The sequence below is a fragment of the Oryx dammah genome, unplaced genomic scaffold (genome assembly GCF_014754425.2).
Source record: "Oryx dammah isolate SB20612 unplaced genomic scaffold, SCBI_Odam_1.1 HiC_scaffold_26, whole genome shotgun sequence".
Taxonomy (NCBI): domain Eukaryota; kingdom Metazoa; phylum Chordata; class Mammalia; order Artiodactyla; family Bovidae; genus Oryx; species Oryx dammah.
In genome coordinates, this window is record NW_024070210.1 from 2,199,597 (window position 1) to 2,221,996 (window position 22,400).

Consider the following 22,400-nt stretch of genomic DNA (forward strand, 5'->3'; position numbering starts at 1 on the left):
CACACACGTGCGTGGGGCCTGCAGTGCGGCCTGGAGCGGGAGCCCCAGGCCCCGGTGAGCTCTCTCGGGCGTTCCAGGCGCTGCTGCTCAGCCTTCCCTGCCCTTCTCCGCCTGTGGCTCCATTCACCTGTCTCCATTCACCTGTCTCCAAGCTGGGCCCTTTTTTTCCCTCAGCTTCCCTTCCCGTAATTGCAGGCCCGAGGCGTCTGAATGGCTCAGCTCCTTCGGAGCCAGGCTAAGTAGAGGAAGGGTCACCTAAACCGATGTCCCTTGCAGTCTGCCGGGGCTCGGGTTCTACCCAGGCCCAGCCAGCCGCGGCCACTGACATGGGCTTTATGTAAAGCATAGCCACCCTGCCTCTGCGTGCTAACCCTAACCCTAACCCATGGGCCTTCGGGCCCTGCATCTGGGGTCGTCTGCAGAGGATGGTATAGCACAGCTCTTTGTGAAGGTGTTAGTCGCTCAGTCGTGTCCGACCCTTTGTGACCCCGTGGACTGTAGCCCGCCAGGCTCCTCTGTCCGTGGGATCCTCCAGGCAAGAATGCTGGAGTGGGCTGCCATTTCCTCCCCCCGGGGGATCTTCTTGACCAGGGATTGAACCCGGGTCTCTTGCCTTGCCGATGGATTACTTATGGTCTGAGCCGCCATGGAAGCCCCAGCACAACTGGGGTAATTCCAGAAGATTCAGGTCCATTTAAGGAGAGCCAGTTCTACCCAGCGAGATCAGGCAGATAAATACAATTTTTTTATTTTGGTGTCAATTACTCTTATACACTTCTTCCAAAATTGCCATAGTTCTTCCTAGTGGCAAAACTGGAAGGTCTTTCCTCTTTCTTATGTCAGCTTCAGAGTGTCCAGAAAGTTAACCATTATCCAGCACTTACATTTTGATTCATGGAGAATACTTTAGGATTTGTTGTAAGTGGTCCTGGAAAATGGCACTTTTTTCTAAGCTTTGGTTGACACTGAAATTAGGAAAGATGGTTAGATGGTGAAGACCACGGTTATGCAAAAACCGTGGGCTGTACCATGATGCCAAACGTGTCTCTAAGGGGAAGTGCAAGCTGCCAGTGAGCTTCAAGAAAAGACTCCTGCTCAGTGACTGGAGGACCCAAGGCAGAGGCTAGCAAAAGGGAAGCGGCCTTGGGCTGTTCCCGACTTGAGTGAGAGCATATCCGTGTGTTCGTTCGGATCAGCACTTTCGTAACAAAGTTCATGAACCACGCAGCCTTATCTGGTGGGCAGGCTTGTTTACACACAAAACGTAATTGGTTCCATATTCCTCTCGGACCTAAAAACAGCCCTTGTGTTTGTTTTTAATAATAAAATTATTTCTGTTTAGAAAAGGGTGTAGATTTCCATAGACCATCTGATGAGTTACCCAGATTGTTCCACTCATAACAAGATGCAGGAGACACAGTCTAAGGAAAACATTTAGAGGAGAGTTTGTGTGTGTGGAAAGGGACAGAGGATTGGTTAGCTGAAATCAAAAAGATTCCAAATAACAGTGATTTAATTTAATACTAATTAAATTAGCATTGCACGGGAACTGTTTCTGGAATTTTTGATAGCGCCTTCACAAAGCAGTGCGGACTCAAGGCCATTTGGGGGAAAATGGCTCATTTGCCTTGTCTTGGTCACTTTTAAAATTGGTCCAAAATCAATTTCTTTTTCAAGAGCTAAAATGTTCCTGGTCTTTATTCCACTTTGGAGATCTACAAATTTTTGTTGTAAAGGGCCAAATACTGAATATTTAGTATGAAACAGAGATACTTCTAAAGAATTCTGTGTACCTAAATGAAGACATGTTGTGTCTCAGTTAAGTTTTATTTTGGACCCTACAATTTGGATTTTGTATGATTTTCATGTGTCATGAAATATGATTCTTCTTTTGACTTTTTTATTTCAACCACTCAACAGTGTAAAAGACACTCTCACCTCTGAGGCAGTGCGGTTTGGCCCCAAGTTTACAGACCCCCATCTGGCTCCTGTGCCGTCTGTGAGGTTGGCGTCTAGTGTTTCGAAGTTTGCAGACCCCCGTCCACCTCCTGTGCCGTCGGTGAGGTTGGCGTCTGCTGTTTCCAGGGCTGTGCTCAGCTCTTTGCGACCCCTTGGAATATAGCCCACCAGGCTGCTCTGTCCATGGAATGTTTCAGGCAACAACACTGGGGCGGGCTGCCATTTCCTTCTGCAGGGGATCTTCCCGACCCAGGGATCAAGCCCGTGTCTCCTGCACTGCAGGCGGATTCTTTACTGCTGAGCCATCAGGAAGGCCACAAAGTACACTTGATCTCAGCCAAGAGGCTGAGAAGAGATCTTTCGGAGAGAAGAGCCCTGTACATGACATCTTACGACATTTGTATGTGAAAGGGAGCCAGATTCTATGGGTGCATGTGTGTGTGCACACGTGTGTGTGTGCACGTGCGTGCGCGTGCATGTTTCGGGCTCTCCTGCTCCCCTTGCCTCCATTCTCGGGGAGGGAGCCGGGTCTTTCGACTTGGGAGCTCGGGTTGTGCAGAATCGCGCCCCAGCAGCACCCCTGCTACGGCAGGGAGGCCGGCGTTGTGGACTCTGAAAAATCTCAGGCCACGTTCTCCACACAGAGAGCTCTGAGTGGCCCTTGAGATAGCAGGACCCGAGAATGCAGATGAAAGGAGAATCGGAAGCAAGAGGCTGCTGAAGTTTCAGTCCAGACAGCTTCGCAAGGCCAGTGAGAAGTGTGGTTGTGGCCTCCTAATCCCTTTGCAGACGTATGTGTTTTAAAAAGTTTAGGTGTCTCTGGCACTTCTTTTCGTTCTTATCCTTAGGGAGGTGGGCAAAAGACGTGCTTCTACAGGATGTAAGCACGTGGCTTTGTTAAGTGCAATATTTGGAGAAATTAAGAAAGGTGCAGAAACATCCAGTTTTCCTCAAATGATCTGCATAGCATGGACCAACGAAACCCAGAGAGAGAGGTGTTGTACTTAGTTATACTTGGTTACTAGGAGTTGTTCGTACTAGGATACCCTCTTCAAATCCTTAATAAATATAAAGCTTTTAAATATTTGTCCCATTTTGTAATTAGTCTAGATTTAGCAGTGGTTCTTCCTGATTTGGGAGGAAGCATGCATGACTGTTGCCAGGCAACAGCTAATCGGGGTATTAGCTGCCAGCAAGCTCTTGGCAGTAACTGTAAATTCTTTTGTCTTGTTAACCAAAAAATGAGTGTTAAAGATATACAGTATATGAAGTCCGCTCTGTTGTTCAAATACATACAACTTAGGTGATAAATTCCTCCTCTGATATAACCTTGATGTGCCACTGAAATTTATAGCGTGTTTAGGAAGCCTGTTCCTTCTTGAGCTTGAGTCGATGACTGCTCACAGCCCCAGAGCTCTTCGAATGGGACCGTGAGTTAATAGAGGTGTTGTTCTCTCCAGCTCTCCTTCAGAGAGTCTGAGGTTTCTGTTAAAGTACGGGTTGTGAAACCCGTGTGGACTTCCAGCATGAGTGTCCCAAGCGAGGACTCTGGTTCCTGGGCAGGTACCACCACTCTGCCACGTCAGTCCGCGTCCCCTGGGGGCCAGTGGCGAACACCCAGCAGGTGTGAGGGGTCCCGAGGCAGCCGGGGTCCCGGTGCCCCACACATTTCAGTCCAGCCAGGCTCCCTGCGAAAGTTTTCTGGGACAAAACATCGGGAAATGAATTCTCCCTTCGTAAGGAAATATGGTATGAGTCATCCTCTGGACCTTAGGATTAAGGAGGAAAAAAAAAAAAAGTTTATTTGGTAGGATTTTTTTTTTTTTTTTTAATGAAGCTGCCTGTATTCCAGACTTGATGCTAGACACTCTCTCTGGTGACAGGTTTCTAAAGGACACTGTGGGCTGTCTCATCAGGGGTCACACACCCCAGCAGGCACTGTGTGTGTACTTTTTCACTTAACCGTGGTTCCCCAGGCTGAAGATAGGGGAGACCCAGCAAGTGGGTCCTTCGGGCCGGAAGGGAAGGCGCTGGCACGGAAGGTCAGTTTCCGGTAACCTCTTGTCTGTGAGTCCTGCTCTCTATAAAGCACTGCTTTCTTGGCCGCCTCCCCAAGCCTGGCCTCAAGCAGAGTGGGGAACCTCGCCTGGCAGGAAACACCCCCTCCTGGCTTCGTCATGGGTCAGTTGCCCCTTCCAGCTGGGCGGTTTGGGTTTTCTCTGTCAGCCCACAGTTCTCCCAGGGTTCCAGCTCAGCGGGAAGAGCTGCCAGCACCAGAGGCTGCAGGCCCATCTGTGTCCCTTTTTCGTGGTGGTGGTGGTGTGTATGTGTGTTTTTTTTTTCCCCTCTCTTTCCACTATGAGCCAGACTACTTCAGCATTGTGTAAACACGCTGGAGTATGTTAACAGCTGCCTCTCCTTTAAAGCTGAGCCCGCTCAGAACTGAAAGGGGACTGCATTCAGGCTCTGCTGAAGTTTGCGTGTCACAGCATCAAAGCTATTTTTAGTGGAGTGATCACCGGCAAGAAGCTGAAAACGGCTGCCTTCAACTATAAACAGTGGGAAGAAAGGATCATTTATGCACTGCCGCTGCTCTTGAGTCCATTTCTGTGGGAGACAAAGGGGTGTGTAAATCTCTTCTTCAGAGCTCTGTGGGTGTCTTGGGCCTGTGGTGAGCCCCCATCGCCTCTGCGGAGAAGAGTGATGTTAATTTAGCGCTTGGCTGCCTGGACTCTGAGTTAAACTGGACTCACTGATAATGGTGAGTTATAGGACTGCCCTTCCAGGTGTCCATTCTGCAAAGGCAGTGTATGGAGGCACAGGAGCGTCTGGTAAACTTTTATTTCCTGTAGGTCACAAAACCCACGGGACAACAGGAAATGAGAGTTGGGTTATATCAGCGTGACGGCGCCGTGAAAAGAGCATGGGTCACTGGCAAGCAGCAGGCTCCTCATGACTTTACCTTTCTGAATGAGGTGTTCTTAGCTGCAAGGTGAAGGTCCTGATACCTGCTCTCCAGACTCCGTTGCTGCTGCTGCTGCTAAGTCGCTTCAGTCGTGTCCGACTCTGTGCGACCCCATAGACGGCAGCCCACGAGGCTCCCCCATCCCTGGGATTCTCCAGGCAAGAACACTGGAGTGGGTTGCCATTTCCTTCTCCAATGCAGGAAAGTGAAAAGTGAAAGTGAAGTCGCTCACTCGTGTCCGACTCTTCCCAACCCCATGGACTGCAACCTACGAGGCTCCTCCATCCGTGGGATTTTCCAGGCAAGAGTACTCGAGTAGGGTGCCATAGCCTTCTCCGCCAGACTCCATTAGGCGAGTCTTTCCGGTGGCCAACGGAAGAGTCATCATCCTCCTGCTGGAGTTGACGGTCTGACCACGTAAACAAATACACTACCATCCAGTGTGCTGCCTAGAGGGAATGGCGTGGGGGCGGACGTGCCGCGGGTGTGCACGGAGGTGCAGGGAGGTGGGAGGAGGAGAATCTTCCAGGGCGCGTGAGAGTTTGCAAGGAGAACAGTAGAGGGAGGGAGTGTTTCCAGGGGGGCAGCTGAGGGAGCAAAGACAGAGGTAAGAGGTCTTCGGGTGTGTCTGGGGGCCCAGGAACAGCTTGGTGTGGCCAGAGCAAAAAAAAAAAAACAACACACAGAATAAGACAAGGGCCGGTAGGAGATGAAGCCAGTCGCTCCGAGTTAGCACAATTGGGAGTATCTGTCACAACGCACAGGAAGCCCAGGAAACAGTTTCGCTTGGACCGCTGACTGAATTCTATAAACATTCATACCGAGTCGCTGCTAAGGAAAGTCTGGACATCTGTGGATATGAAGGGGTGGCAGTTTTAATTCGTGCACGCATGGTAAGGATGCTGTGCCTGTGAGTGTCTTTTCCCGAAGGGCGAGCCTGGGACGTGGGCCTGAAACTACGTGCGTCTGCACGGCGCTGCCTTGGAAGATGCAGAAGCATCACGATGGGAGTGGGGCCGGGACTGTGTCCTTCAGGGGCTCTTGGGCCAGGCGGAGCCCTGGACGTGGAGTGTGCACTGCGTGTGGTCAGACACACTGGTGAGCGTTACGGCCAGGCACCAGGAGGCAGCATCTGCCCGTGGGAGCCGCGTTCTCCCGGAAGTGTCAGGAAGCCAAGGTTTTCCTGGATACGCCTCAAGCATCAATCATGGGGTGATTGAAAGAAGAGGGATGCACAGAACAAAACGAAGGAAAACAAGGAGCCTCTCTCCCAGCCACACGGTCTGTTTGTGTTCTCATTCAGTCGCTCCGGCATGTCCGACTCTTTGCGACCCCATGAATCGCAGCACGCCAGGCCTCCCTGTCCATCACCAACTCCCGGAGTTCACTCAGACTCATGTACATCGAGTCCGTGATGCCATCCAGCCATCTCATCCTCGGTCGTCCCCTTCTCCTCCTGCCCCCAATCCCTCCCAGCATCAGAGTCTTTTCCAAGGAGTCAGCTCTTTGCATGAGGTGGCCAAAGTACTGCTTTCAAAGTTCAGCTTTAGCATCAGTCCTTCCAAAGAAATCCCAGGGCTGATCTCCTTCAGAATGGACTGGTTGGATCTCCTTGTAGTCCAAGGGACTCTCAACAGTCTTCTCCAACACCACAGTTCAAAAGCATCAATTCTTCGGTGCTCAGCCTTCTTCACAGTCCATCTCTCACATCCATACATGCCCACAGGAAAAACCATAGCCTTGATTAGACAGACCTTTGTTGGCAAAGTGATGTCTGATTTTGAATATGCTGTCTAGGTTGGTCATAGCTTTCCTTCCAAGGAGTAAGTGTCCTTTAATTCATAGCTGACTGTTTACACCCAGGAAGAAGTGTTCCCAGCAGTCACCATGTACCATGGAATTGTGTAAACCACAGCTCTCAACACCCCCATCTCTGCAACTGTAGCCAAGAAGCAGTGTTACTGAAACTATGCTCTCCTTGACTTTAACGCTGTAAGGAAGTTTAGCAACGTTATTTGCCTCGTTGTCATTTAAAGAGAGGAATGGGTGTTTCTGTAGGTTTTCTGGAAGAATCAAATGGGCGTGAAGTTTTAGGTGTAGAAGTGTCAATTATATAAGATCTGGCCCTCCTGCCGATCAGTCTCCTTAGGCTTCCCAGTCATTTCTTCTCTGGTTTTATTGAGTGGGGCTCAGGGTACACCACCAGAGAAGCCAGTGGCACCCTCTCCAGTCCTCTCGCCTGGGAAATCCCATGGACGGAGGAGCCTGCGGGGCTGCAGTCCACGGGGTCGGGAAGAGTCGGACACGACTGAAGCGACTCAGCAGCAGCAGCAGCAGCAGGGTACACATCGCGCTTCCCAGGTGGCGCTCCTGCCAATGCCGGAGTCGTAAAAGACACAGGAGACGTAAGAGACGCAGGTTCGGCCCCTGGGTTGGGAAGATCCCCTAGAGAAGGAAGTGGCGACTCAGCCCAGTGTCCTTACCTGGAGAATCCCATGGACAGAGGAGCCTGGCGGGCTACAGTCCCTGGAGTCTCACAGAATCGGACACGCATGAGTGACCTGGCACACAGGCACAGGGGTACACATGGGACGATTTGAGACTAAGAGTCCCAAGCAAGCCACAGCTTGGCAGCGGCTGAGGGAGGTGGCCGGGGTTCGGGGACAGGGGAAGGCAGGGGCGGCTCTGAAGGGGGTCCAGCCCTCCTCCTCACTCCGTCGGGAGTGCGAGGCAAAGGCGAGTTGAGATGCTGAGGCCAATCACAGGGTTTGCTGCCTCGCAGATGTAAGAGATTACTTTTCGGAAATGGAACATTGCTTTTTTGTCGCTTCAAAGCCAACTATAACTAGATAAATAAAGCGTAGGAGAAATAAACCACAGGAGGAATATGTTTTAAAAATGAACCTTTCTGCTCTTCAGTGCCTAGATTTGGTGCCTGCGATAGGACATGCAGACAGAGATGCCCAGCTGTACAGCATCCGCTTTCCACACTCCGCGTGGGTGTGTCTCGTCTTGACGGGGTCTGGGGTGAGCCTGGCTCTCAAGGGGAGGAAATAAAGAGTCGGGGTGAACCAGTTTCCCCACAAACGATCATTTTCTTGTCCGTGATTGGCGTTCAGCATTGTAGTGGGAATCAAACTGTGTCCAAAACGTGGATTAAACGTTTGTATCTCTTCATCTCCACGAGCCTGAAAGATAAATAGGTCATAGTGGCTTTCGTGCCGTTACCGAGGTTTTTCTCTGAAAGCTGTTTCAGCGCTGCTGGCGTTATCTGTGCTGGGCAGCATGCGGTCGTCACGGCCTGAAAACACCGCTCAGACCTGGGGCAGGAGACGGGCGTGTGGCCGGTCCTTCCTGCTTCTTGGTGGTGGGAGAGGGTGTGAGGATTGCATGGCAGAATGGTGTTTTCACTCAAGAGTTGCTTTCCACTTAGAGGAGTGTATTTGGGGGAAAGGCCACTTACCCCTTCTCCCCAACTACATGACGCCCGGGTGCCCAGCGGGTTCCACCTGTTAGGCTGGAGCCGCTTGGCACAGTTGTCGAGGCCTCCACTAAATCCCTGCCAAGGGAAGGACCCAGGGCTGGGCTCACAGTCTGGACGCCCCGCCGCCCCCCTGGCAGGGGCGGGATGGGGAGTGGGCGAGGCTGCCCGGGGCCCCCATCGCCCTCTCCCACGCAGCCCTGCGTCCTCACGCAAGCCGCTCCTAGAGGCTTCGTGGTGTCTGTGTCTGTGGGCAGTGGCTCTGCAATGGAGGAGTTCCTTGGCAAAGCCTCTGGGTTTCAACCCCCCCGAAATGCCCCGAAAAGTACACTGGGGGCCGCTCTCTGGGCTGGGATAAGAATCAGTGTTTCCAGCCCCGGTGCTGAGCACCCAGCAAGGTCATGACGCTTTGGGAGGGTCTGTAGTCTCCCCGGGGTTCCCAGGTCACGTGGTGCTAAAGAGCCCACCTGCCCTCTGTTAGGGAAAAGACCAGGACACCAAAAGTGTGTCTAACAGGCTTTTTAATGGCGAAGCGCTCCCGGGCGGGGTTCCCGGACCCAAACGAGGCAGGTCGAGGAAGTCCGCGCCTGGACCGTGTTGGGGGTGGTTTTTATATGCTCGTTGTGAGGGATGGTCAGACTAGATGGACGGGGGTTCGGATAGGTCGCCAGGCCGAGCCTTTGCGGGCTGACAGGTCCTTGTACGTGGCTGGGGCGGCTTTAGCTGGCGAGGTGTGCTGTCATTGGTCCCCGGGATCTGGGAGGCGACTTCTGTTAGGGACATCCCCCTCCGGCGGGGGAGAGAAAGGGGCGGCCCATCAAGGCCCCCCGGGGTCCGACCTTACACCAGTGTCCCTGGTTCAGGTAGATCCTCTGGAGAAAAAAGCGGCAGCCCACTCCAGTACCGTTGCCTAGGAAATCCCATGGACAGCGGAGCCTGGGGGGCTGCAAGTCCATGAGGGCAAAGTGTGGAACACGACTGAGCGACTCAGTAATGCCCACAGGTTCCCCAAGGAGGCAGCTGGGGGACTGGCAGGAGAGTTAACGTTCAAGTCCCCGTGTTGATGGCATGGCTGCCAGGCCTCAGAGGAGGGACAGATGAAGATCAAATCAGGGCAGGCCTCTTGGAAGAGAGGAATGCACCCAGAGTTTCTGCCCCTTAGGAGGGTTGTTGTGCAGAAGGGGCTAGAGTCCATTTTCAGTCATAGCTCAGTAGCCGAGGGACCCAGAGGCAGTAGGGTCCAGGCCTGTGTGTCACGCTCTGAACAGCCCCGGGTTCTTTATCTCCTTGCCCAGCTATGTCGCTGCCCCTCAGAGGACAGGATGGTTTCCTCATTGCATTGATCCCACAGCAGGCGTGGAGACGGTGTTATTCAGTGACTGGGCGAGTCGGAGAAAGATGGGCAGGCCAGCCCCTGCTTCTGGAGCCTTAGTGCAGAGGAGCAAAGTGCCTCCTGCCCTGCCCGAGTGGCTGGCAGGCCAGCAGGGGATGGTTGTGTATTTATTTTCTTATCTAGCTGGTTAGCTGGGCTTCCCCGGTGGCTCAGATAGTAACGAATCCGCCCGCAGTGCAGGAGACCCTGGTTCAATCCCTGATTTGGGAAGATCCCGTGGAGAAGGGAATGGCAATCCACTCCAGTATTCTTACCTGGAAAATTCCATGGACAGAGGAGCCTGGCGGGCCATAGCCCTTGGGGTCACAGAGTCGGACATGACTCAGCAACTAACGCAAACGTGCCGCCCAGTGGCTTAAGGTGTTCCACACTGTGTTGAAGCGGCCCCCTCCCTTCCTCTCCAGAACCACCTTCATCCGGGAAGATTGAGCCTCTGTGCGCATTAGACGACTCCCCATCCCTTCTCCTTGCAGCCCCTGGCGACCACCATTCTACTTTGTCTCTCATAAAGTTGACTATTCTGGGTTCCTCTTGTAAACAGAATTATACAGTATTTGTTTTGTGTGATAGAAAGTGAAGTTGCTCAGTGGTGTCCTACTCTTTCCAACCCCATGGACCGGAGCCCGCCAGGCTCCTCTGTCCATGGGATTCTCCAGGCAGGAATCCCGGAGTGGGCCGCCATGCGTTCTCCAGGGGGTCTTCCCCACCCAGGGGTTGAATCCAGGCCCCCCGCGTTGCAGGCTGGCCCTTTACCCCTGAGCCACTGAAGGGTCACCTATGTTATAGCAGACGTCAAAATTTCCTGTTTCTTTTAAGGCTGAATAAAATTCCATTGCACGTTTTTACCAAATAGTCTGTATCTGTGCCTCGTCCACGGACGATCAGGTTGCTCCCACTCTTGCTCTTTTGTGAATGATACGCCTGTGAACACGGGCATGTGAGCAACTGTTTGAGCTCCGCGTTCAGCTCTTTTGAGTCTCCACCCAGAGGTGGAGCTACCGCGTCCTGTGGTAAGTCTGTGTGATTGTCCGCAGTGTTTTCCATGGCGGCCACACGGGTTCAAGGGAAAGCTTCGGTTAATTCCGTTGTCTTGCCTCTCCTCCGTGAGCCTCACGGATGTAGCCTTCCTCCCTTCTGCTCCAGTTACGTCCGTTGAACTTGGCTGGTGACCACATTTGCGTAGTCAGTCCAGATTTGGGAAGTTCCTCTGACCTCTCCAGGGCTTCCCTGGGGACTCAGAGCGTAAAGCGTCTGTCTACAATGCGGGAGAGCTGGGCTCGATCCCTGGGTCGGGAAGATCCCCTGAAGAAGGCAATGGCACCCCACTCCGGTACTCTTGCCTGGAAAATCCCATGGACTGAGAAGCCTGGTGGGCTACAGTCCATGGGGTTGCAAAGAGTCGGACACGACTGAGCGACTTCACTTCACTTCTGACCTCCCCAAACTGCCTTTAAAAAAGCTGAGCTCATCCCATTGGCCCCTGGGCAGAGGACTCTGGGGCAGACTCTGGAGAGTCCTGGGCTGCTCCCGAGATTCAGCTGGAACTGAACTGGCCCTGAGGCCAGCCGACTTCACAAAGTATGCGAAGATACTTTGGCCCCCTGATGCAAAGAACTGACTCATTGGAAAAGACCCTGATGCTGGGAAAGATTGGGGGCAGGAGGAGAAGGGGACAACAGAGGATGAGATGGTTGGATGGCATCATTGACTCAATGGACATGAGTTTGAGTGAACTCCGGGAGATGGTGATGGACAGGGAGGCCTGGCGCGCTGCGGTCCATGGGGTCGCAAAGAGCTGGGCACGACCGAGTGATTGAACAACAGCAAACTGGCCTAAGACTCGTAGCTCTTGGAACAGCTGCTCAGCTTTCCTCAACTCCACCATTTTAATTGTGATCAGTAGGTTCATTTGCATCTAAAAGGAGTCGTTTTCTTATCAGCACCATTGAGTTGGGAACCAGCGTGCTCCATTTATATAGAGTGGCCCATTTTAACCAGGCCCATTAAGCAGTAAAAGTAAATGTGGGTGTTTTACAAATGCAAATATGCCATGCAAACAATGTACTTTATGCTGACTGATGCCTTGGTTTTCATGTGCAAAATTAGAAGCTGTGTGGCACAAAGACAATGATAAACACCTTTGCATCTGTTCCTGAGACTATCCTGAGCTGGTGCGCCTCAAACTGCAGCCCAGGTTTCCAGCAGCCTTTCTTCAGTACACTCAAACAGGCATTCCATATTATCAGAAATACACAGGTACTTATCTAGTTATTTATGTGTCCCTAAGTAATCAAGAAATCAAGGAAAAGGGGAGTCCCAATTACCAAATGTATTACTTACAATCAAAGATGAGATTTGTAATTTTGTTTCCATTTTTAAAGATTTTTAAGTTTTTATCTGAGATGATGGGTAGTGGAAGACATGTTACTTTGTGAGAGAATTGTGTCTACCAAGAGATTTTTTAAAGAAACCTTAGTGTGTGAAATGATTCTGTTTTCTACTATTTGACACCAGCCCTTGTGTGCAATGAACGTGGCTAAATTCTAGGGGTCCCTCCCTCCATGGGGTTCCTGGCCTTTGGAAAGGTGCACGTCTATGGAAAGAGAATTCAAGGTATAAGGCATCAAGTCGGGAAACACCGCAGAGGATCGGTTGCCACATCCACTCTACGGAAATCACCGAATTGAGAGAGTGGGGAGAGGTACCGGAGAGGAAGGCCGGAAAACGACCCAGGATGTGAGCTGAGCCTCGAAGGGTGGGTGGGAGTTGACCAGGCGGAGAGAACACAGGGGCAAGGCCTCTCAGGCAAGGGGAGCAGGCTCTGGAAACTGTAGAAGTCACGGTGGGACTGGAGCCCACAGGCCAGGGCCAAAACCCAGCCAGACCCAGATTCATTGGGTAATTAGGAAAAATCAGTAATAATAAAGTCAGCCTCGCCTCGGTGGTGCACGTGGGCAGGCACCACGCGAGAGGGGACAGGCTGCAGTCATCTGGGCCTCGGCTCTGGGTGGGGCCCCCGTGGCCCAGGAGAGGAGAGTTTGGTGCGCGCCCAGCCCCAGTCTTCGCTAGCACACAGCAGGGTGATGGGGCCCAGGTGGGTCTGGAGGCACTGGGTGATGTTGGATGACGGGCAGGCTAAGAAGTTGCTGGTCCTGGCAGTGGGAGGTAAGCGGAGACCAGCAGTGGCGGAGGGTGGGAAGAGTCTAGAGGAGGAGAGGGCAGCAGGGGTGTTGCTTTAGCAGAGGAGGAGCAGACTCGGGTAGAGATAATGGGGATGAGTGAGCTTCTCCGGCTGGGCTTTGGCTCCAGAAAAGAGGGGTGACGTCTCTGCCTGATGAGGTGTGGAAAGGCAGGTTTGGGGCTTGGTGGATGGAGAGAAGCGTGAGGTCAGCCTAGTGGAGTTGCTGACCATAGGTAGTGGTTTTTGGCAGGGGGCAGTTTCATCTTCCAGAGGACACATAGGAGTGTTGCGGTGAGCCATGTCAGACTTGAGATCTCTCAGGGAGAGAATTTCCCTTTGGGACACATGATGTGGCTTCAGTCACTCAGAGCTTCGTGGGGCAAAAGGTTTTCTTACAGTGGAAAAGGGACAGAAAAGCTTCTGACATAGACATCAGAAGTGGGCAGAGGGTGCCCCCTCGCCAGTCTTAGCAAGGGATCTGTATACTTTTTCAATTGGTTACCAAGAATAAATCAAAATAATGTCTCAAGGTTGTAAAGGTCTTACCAGACCCACTCTCACAAGATACATATTAGGGAAACAGGATTAGTCAGATGGTTTCTGTTAAGGAGGAGAAACATGTCCTCGAGCAAGATACATTGTTGTTATATAATCATTAGCACAGAGCTTCAGGGAAAACATAGCCTCCAGCGAGATGTGGTGTTTGTTGTGTGATCATTAACTCCTGGCTTAAAGAAAGGTAGTGTTAGGTGAAACACATTGTTGCTGCCAACAGTTCAGAGTTTAGGAAAAGAGGTCTTAGTGCCTAAGAAGGAATGTAGGGGAGAAAAGTCTTTTCTCTTCCCCCTCCCCCCTCCTAGTCCTCTCCCTCAAGGGCCTGGACTCCTTATCAACCTGCCTAGGAACTAGCTCTCTTAGTATCTGGAGGCATTTTTATTTTTAATTTTATTATTATAATTTTTAATTTTTTGGCTGTACTGCATGGCATGTGAGATCTCAGTTTCCTGACCAGGCATCGAACCTGCGTCCCCTGCAGTGAGTCTCATCTCTCTTCATTTATTTATTTGGCTGTGCCGGGTCTTAGCTGGGCCCCTCTGGGTCGTCACGCGTCGTGTGGGCTCCTTCGCTGCGTGTGCGGATTCTCTGTGGTGCACAGACTCAGTTGCTCTGCGGCATGTGGAATCTTAGCTCCCTGAGCAGGCCACGTCTCCCACGTTGCAGGATGAGCTCTTAACCGCTGGACCACCAGAGAAGCCCCGAGACACTTTCATCTGTTACAGCTGAGGAGAATCTATGCTGGTATCCAGGGGGTGGAGGCAGGGAGGCTTCCGAACACCGCAGGACCCACGGGGCAGCCCCCACCACAGAGAGCATCCGGCCCCAAAGGTCAGCAGCGCTGAGGTCGCAAAACCTTGGCTCAGGTCAGCATCACCTCTCAGACGCATTTGAGGAGGCAGCCCTGAACTTTTAGCGTATCCTGTGAAACGTTATTGATGTGTTCAACATTATACAGTAGGTCCTACTCCAGAGTAGCCGCCTCTGTCTGACACTTACAGCCCCTCTGTCCCTGGTGTATCCAGGGCCTTGGCTGTGGTGGGCATACAGGGATGCTTTGCAGGTGGATCCAGCTGGAGGCTGGATGAGTCTCCAGGTTTTAACACTTGGCCAAGGGTGCGACTTAGCACAAGGTGAGAAAGGGGCTTCATGTCTCACTGAGACCCAAGTTTCCCCTCCGAGCGATCTTGCCACGCTCTCTGTTGTGGATTCTGTGGTCCTTGCTGGTGACGGTTTGATCTCATCGCTAATGCCTTCCCATGACTGTCAGGGGCTTCCCAGGTGGCAGTAGTGGGGAAAAAAATCCATCCGCCAATGCAGGAGAGACGTGGCTTCCATCTCTGGGTCCCGAAGATCCCCGGAGGAGGGCATGACAGCCCACTCCAGAATTCTTGCCTGGAGAGTCCCATGCACAGAGGAGCCTGGAGGGCTACAGCTTTCTTTAGAGAAGTTGGCATCTATGGAGCTGCTTCTCCCAGCCTATTGATTTTTAGACCCCGTTCATTGCTACTTTGGGTGGAGGAACATTTGCAAATGAGATGTTCTCAAAGCATGCTTAAGGGGAAGAGGAAGGTGAAGGTGTGGTTAGCTCTTGCGTCATAAAAACGAGGATGAGAGCCGGACTGGGAGAGTCCCCAGGAGGTCGGAGGAAGCAGGGCCCCGGGCTCGTCACCGCACTTCTCTGAGCTGCAGTATCTTTGTAATCGAGACGGCCGCTGCGATTGTTGCAGCGCTCAGTGCATCCTTGTACCCGTGCCATCTCATTTAATTCTCTAACGCTACACACTGTTACTGTCCCCAGTTTATAGGCGTGGAGTTGAGATGCGGACGGATTTAAAGACTTTCTGCCTTGTGTGTTCAGCAGTCAGATTCCTGGAGTCCAAATCTTGTGCTTCTGCCACCAGACCTTGGATGGGACCAGGCGGCCACTGAGATCCCTTTGCATGTCAGCAAGTGTCAGGAACCCCTCTGAGAGTTCTGAACCTTCAACAGGGCTCTTTAGCGATGCCTATCAAATCATGATGGGTGTTTTCTGAAACCTGAGGCCATCTCACCCAAGTCTCTCTGATTCCCGCACTCCAAACTCCAGCACTGGCACCTTCAGCTAACAGGTCTGAGTTGCCATGTGGCGCAGGTCAGCTTGTTTTCCTCTGACATCCTGTGATCGGTTCACACTTAGAATTAACAGTAGAATTCCAAGTTTCTCTTTTTTTCCAGGAATTCTCCCTTCTTTGCAGCTTGCCTTGAATGTTTTGTTCCCGGGGAGACACAGCCTGGTGACCGACGTCAGGCATCCGGCAGAATTGCCATCATGCTTTTTCGGTGCTGAGAATTTGGCCGGGACCTGCTCTGCTGCCTGAAGACTGGCAGGCCCGCTCAGGCCTCGGGAGGGACCGGGTTGGGACAGGCTGGTGTCGCCGCCTCCCTTTCCTCTGCCTGGTCGGTTTGGGCTTTCTGCTTTTTCGCGCGCTCTGGGCCAGTCTGGCAGGGACGTTAACTTCAGGGACCTTCGGAGAGACCGTGTGTAAGGCGCTCTTTCACTGCCCGGAACTCTTCTTCGGGGGTCCTTCTTGTATTCATCCTTTCTCTCTCTGACTCTCTATCTCTCTCTCACTTTATATTCAAATTTTTTGTTACGGTGGTAAAACACACACCATCCAACGCAGCATCTTAACCATTGAAATCTACTGTTCAGTGGCATTAAGTACGTTCACAGCAGTGGGAACCAACCTACGAAACACTGTTCACCTCACGAAATTGAAACTCTGCACCCAGTAACCGAGTCTCTACTCCTGCCCGCTCTGCCTCGCCCAGCCTCCGGCAACTCCCGTTCAGTCTTGTCTCTGTGAACTCGACTGCTGCGGTCAAATGCAGTCTTTGTCCCTGGGTGACTGGCGTGTCTCACTCGGCGTGATGTCCTCCGGGCTCATCCGTGTTGAATCCTGTTTCCCAGATCCACCAGCTCTCACTCTGCAGCCGGGTCCTTAGGGAAAAGCAGACACTTTACAAAAAGTTGTTGCTGCTGTTCAGTTGGTCGGGCGTGTCTGACTGTGGCGCCGGGGACTGCAGCACACTGCGCTTCCCCGCCCGTCACTAATTCCGGGAGTCTGCTCAGACTCGGGTCTGTTGAGTTCATGATGCCATCCAACCATCTCATCCTCCGTTGGCCCCTTCTCCTCCTGCCCTTAGACTGTACTTAGAATAAACAGTGTTTTCCTTAATTTTCTTAGGCTCACAGAATGTCCAGGCTGGTGGATATGGGTGTGGTTCTTGCCAGAACCTCCCAGGGTCTTACTGTTCAGCCAGTCCTGCCCGCGATGAAAGCCCATGGGTGTCACGTGACCGATGACACTCATCATACCAAGGGCCACCTTGGGGCCGGGCAGCCTTCTGACTTCAGTGTCCCTATGGGAGTTGGCAGAACCCAGCAGCGAGCGTGAGCCCCAGGGCGGCGCGTCTCCGGCAGATGCTGGCCGTGCGGCCTGGACCGTAGGGCGCCTCCCTGGAGATTTGCCGGCTCAGCCCTGGTCCTCGTGGTCAGCTGGGCCCGTGTCCTCAGGTGCCTTTTCCGGCCGGCCAGGCCCTCTTAACCCGTCAGTCAGCTTCCTTCGCCACATGTGGGTTTGGCTTTTCGTGGCTGAAGGTCGTGGATCGTGTTAGAGCATCGCTGAAACAGGACGTTTGTGGTGCCAGCGTTGGCTCATTTCTTCTGATCTGAGCCCACAGGTCTGTCTGTCATGTATGGAGAGCTGATTGCTTTTTCTACCCTGGGGTTTTTCCTCGGAGAGAGTCCTAGGGAAACACCATCTACAGCCTTCTCGCATGGAGGAGAACAGCTCAGGGCTGAGAGCCAGAAGCCTGCAAGAGAAGGCGGATGATGAGAAACGAAGTCGAGGCCTTTGCCGGCGTGTTGGACTGGGCTTGGACTGACCGCTGACCCGCCGTGATGAGCTGGACTCGTCCCTCCTCCTCCGTACCTACAGCATGGGAGGCGGGCCCTGCCCTGCTCACTCGCAGCTGGGAGGATCCCAAGGGACGCGTCTGACCACAGTGATTCGGGAACGTGAGCACCACCGCAGGGGGCTGAGGACCCTTAAGGAGCTCCTGTGGCCCCTGCCCAGGGCGGTGACCGCTGGCAACACAGAGGCCTGGCACTAAGGTCACTGCGTAAGGAGAGTCCTCCGTCCATCTCCGCAAACACTGCCCCACTCTCCACCCCTTGATTTGCTGTGTGAGTGAGTGGTTTCCAGGGTGGCTTGAGTTGTTGGTGAGCCACGATGTTGTGTCTCACTCTTTGCAACCTGTGCACTGCATCAGGCCAGGCTCCCCTGTCCTTCACTGTCGCCCAGAGTTTGCTCAAACTCACGGCAGGCTGCAGTCCACGGGACTGTACCGAAGGCCTGTATCATTACAGACTCGTGGGCATAGACGTGTGTTAATCACTCAGTTATCTCCAGCATTTTGCAATCCCCCTGGACGTAACTGAATGACTGACACACAGACACACACACACAGACACACACAGACACAGACACACACACACAGACACACAGACACACACAGACACACAGAGACACACACACAGACACACACACACAGAGACACACACACACAGACACACACACACAGACACACACACACACAGATACACACATACAGACACACACACACAGAGTCTGTAACACTGTCTGATATCTCATCCTTTGCCTTCTCCTTTTGGCTTCAGTCTTCCCCCTGCCTCAGGGGTTTTTCAATGAGTAGGCTTTTCTCATTAGGTGACTAGCTTGCTGGTTGCAAAGAGTGGGCTTGGAACTTATTGGAGCTTCAGCTTCAGCGTCACTCCTTCCAATGAATATTTAAGGCTGATTTCCTTTAGGATGGACTGGTTGGATCTCCTTGCAGTCCAAGGGACTCTCAAGAGCCTTCTCCAGCACCACAATTCAAAAGCATCCATTCTGCAGCACTCAGCCTTCTAGGATGTAATCCAACCCTCACATCCTTACATGTCTCCTGGAAAATCCATAGCTTTGGCTAGACGGACTTTCGTCGGCAAGGTGATGTCTCTACTAGCTTCTCTGAGTTACTGTGGTTCCTATCTACTTTTAAGTAATTTCACCTATTTTTTCAAACTAACTTTGAGCTTTAAAGGCCCATGAGCCAGGAGTAGCTCCAAATGGAAGGAAAAAAATCAGTTTGCTGTCCCCAACCTGAAGCCACAAGGGCCATAATCACTGATCTTTTCCACACACATTTCTAGTCTCTTTAGATAGATTTGCAGGAGACTGGAGCTGGCTAAGTGTGACTGTGAGCTTCCCAGGTGGCGCTAGTGGTAAAGAACCCGCCTGTCAATGCAGGAGAGGTCAGAGACGCGGGTTTGATCCCTGGGTCGGGAAGATCCCCTGGAGAGGGGCATGGCAACCCACTCCAGAATTCTTGCCTGGGGAATCCCATGGACAGAGGACCCTGGCGGGCGGCTTGTCCATAAGGTTGCAGCGTCAGATATGACTGAAGCAACTTTGCACACACAAGAGGTCATAACACGGCTTGTAATTTTTCCCTCCATGTCCAGGCACAGTTTTCAGCAAGTACTTAATAAATCCGTCCATCTCCTCACAGTTAGAAGATGTCATTTGGGAGCAGCCATCCCAAAGAAGAGTATGAGCTATAAGGCCAGTGAGCCCAAAAGCTTCGCAGTGAGCACAGCAGAGAACGGCTCACCTGAGGGACAGAGGCCCCAGGTGAACGAGTGTCTTGGGCGGGCAGGGCCCCCGTCAGGGCGGGCGGGGCGGTGCAGCTCCCTGTGCGCCAAGAGGACAGCCTCTGAGCCAGCACGGCAGCCCTCGCTGTGGCCAGGGGGTAGGTGCATCAGCGGGACGCTGTAGACATCTCTGAGTGGATTTCCAACCTACAGGGAACGTTCCGCATCTACCCGCTGGGTTTACCCGTCCTCTCTTCTCCACGTTTATTCCACCCCCGCTGTCCACTCTGTTTTCAGCCAAATCAGGGTCGGGATGGAGAGGAGGCTTGAAGGGAAGCAAGCCGGATATTGAGGCTTCTGCAATGGTACTCTGTTCTTGAATTCTGCAGAAGCAGCAGCTACTCTGTAATGAAGTCCTCTGTTTTTAATTCCCTTTAGACACCAGGTGATGCAGTGTTGGCAACAGCCAGGTGGCTATTTCCTGCTTTCTCATAAAAATAAGGTGGGAAAGCCTCAGGAGCCGGCTGGGTTGTGAAACGATACTCTTAAGCATTTTCAGGCACTGTTCATGGGACTTTGATCAGCCTCAGATTGGAAGCGGACGGAGTCCAAGAGAAGAGCGCACTGCCGGCTGCCGGCACCCGCGGCTCGAGGCCCCGCCAGGTCGTCCGTTCTGCGCGGCCACAGCCGCCAGTGCCATCTCGGGGACGCGGCAGCCTCGCTTGCCCTAGGCAGGGTGGACCGGCGCCAGAATCAACAGAAGCTCCATCGTTTAAGTCAGGGTTCACACCGTGCGTTTTCCGACACGTCTGCCGTCACTCTGACGTGTCTGTGTGCGGCAGCTCTTTCCCTCTCCTTTCTCTGCTCCTCACAAGTCCCCATACCTGCTGTGCCGTTTGTATCTCCGGGACTGAAGTCTTGGTCAACAGGGTGTGTCCCTGACATCTCTCCTTCTTGTTAACAAGTTGCATTATTGGAGACCCCGAATGACTCTAGAAGCATGCACTGGCAAGTCCTTCAGACTTTTGGTTCTGTGTGGGGGTGGGGGTGGGGGTGGGTGTGGGTGGGTGGGTGTGGGTGTGGGTGTGGGTGGGTGGGTGTTCATGTTCACCAAACTTACAGACGGGTGGGTGTTCATGTTCACCAAACTTACAGACGTGTATTCAGACCCAATTTTTTATTTTTTTTAATGTTGAAGGTGATTGATAATGCTTTAACCAGGATCGTTTGCCACATTCTATTTTGGAGAAAGTAATTTATGCCAGCTCTGGGGCTGGCTGTAGTAACAGTTTTGACTAAGTGCTCGCTAACATTAATCTAAACCAATCCTTGATTTAGAATCACCTCCTTTCCACTCCAAGGATATTTTCCTAAGACAGGCTAGGTTATAAAGTTTTTCACTGGGTGTCTTAAAACAGTGAAAATGCTGGTCTATAAATGTAATAAAGTGTCTTTGTGATGCATTGATCTTTCCACTTTTCTTGCCTCTCCTGTTACAGAACTGTGAGTGGTAACATAGCTGCAAAATGTTTTATAGGATACAGAGTGCAACATTGTAAGCCAAGAAATTGAAAACGGGATGGGAGACGAGCCGCCGAGGGAGGGAGGGAGGCGCTCAAGGTCAGATCTGTGCTTTAAGGGTGGTGGCAGAAACGCCAGAAGGGAAACTTGCCTTTGCACTGGGTCAGTGGCACCGGAAGTGGAAAACCTGCTGACCTCAGAAGACACGGATGGGAGTTCTTGACCACGTCAAGTCATAAAGTGAGGAGCAGTTAGCGAAAGTTGCCTGCAAATGGTTTCCATGCCCGAGAGAGAGAGAGAGAGAGAGAGAGAAAGAGAGAAAGAGAGAAAGAGAGGGGGAGAGAGAGAGGGAGAGAGAGAGAGGAGGGAGGAGGGTTGAGACGGTGATCAGAATACCCACACAGACAGGTTCTGCACTTTGAAAGATGAAGCCCATTCGTCATTCAACAAGTCTGCTGCTGCTGCTACTGCTGAGTCGCTTCAGTCGTGTCCGACTCTGTGCAACCCCGTAGATGGGAGCCCACTAGGCTCCCCCGTCCCTGGGATTCTCCAGGCAAGAACACTGGAGTGGGTTGCCATTTCCTTCTCCAATGCGTGAAAGGAAAAGTGGAAGTGAAGTCGCTCAGTCGTGTCCGACTCTTCATGACCCCGTGGACTGCAGCCCACCAGGCTCCTCTGCCCATGGGATTTTCCAGGCAGGAGTACTGGAGTGGGGTGCCATTGCCTTCTGCATCAACAAGCCTAATGCTCTTCAAAGATGCGTTTTCGGAGGGTATGGATAGTGCATAGCTGGGATGGTGTTTTGAAGCCACTTGGAAGGGCGTGTTTGTAGGCCATCCCCCAAGCGAGTGTGGACAGCTCTTGCTCACGATGCTTTCTCTTCCGTTTCAGCACATCAGGTCCACCCCTCTGGCCAGGCAGCACCTTCTTCAAGAGGAACGGAGCCCTCCTACAAGGTAGGCCTCTGCACGCTCCCGCCCCCGCACCCCCACCCTCCTCGGGAGGGGGACTCCTGCCCCCTGCCTGGGTGCCTCCTGTGGGTGGCCCTGTGTCTCCATGTCTCTTTTTTCTGTCCTCCTCTCGTCTCCTGGTTGCTGTGACTCGTTGGCCTAAGATGAGACGGTTTCTTTGGTCTGTCGTCACTGGTGAGATTCGAGAAGCACTTGGCTTGCTTTGGTGAAATTGGAATTATGCGTAACGATGTCACGGTGACAGAAATGGGTTGAGAAAACCGAAGTCAAACCCCGTTTCGGATTGCCCGCGCTTGGCAATCTCCAGGAATGTTGTGGGTGTCTGCGCGCTCGGGTCTTGTGGAAATTCACTTCTGGCTTGTTGTCTGACATCCATGGGTGCCCAGAAGGGTGACTGAGGCAGGTTCGGAGGGTCAGAGTTCACACCCATACCTCTTGTCCCTGCAGGCGTCATTTGTGGGGGGCACAGAGGGGCATTCTCCCTGCTGTCCATTCCGTCCTCAGCTGCCTAACAACTTCCTGTCCTGTGCGCTCAAGGAATTCAAACTGCCGTTCATCCCTAATTTTGCTGTCAAGCGTCTTTAGAAATGGCCACAGTCAAAGAAGACTGCGTGGCTAAAGATAGCAGGAAGATGCCTGCTGTCTACTTTAGAAAGTGTTTGGGGAGATAACCGTT

General features: G+C 52.5%; 1 protein-coding gene across 6 annotated transcripts in view; it reads left to right on the forward strand.

Moving 5' to 3' along the window:
* Positions 1-22,400, forward strand: part of FOXN3 (forkhead box N3) — a 440,728-nt gene that overhangs the window by 293,832 nt on the left and 124,496 nt on the right. For all 6 annotated transcript variants that reach the window (XM_040227481.1, XM_040227484.1, XM_040227485.1 and 3 more), the window contains one exon: positions 21,645-21,709. In XM_040227481.1, the coding sequence (XP_040083415.1) occupies positions 21,645-21,709 (65 nt within the window). The remainder of the gene's footprint in view (positions 1-21,644; positions 21,710-22,400) is intronic.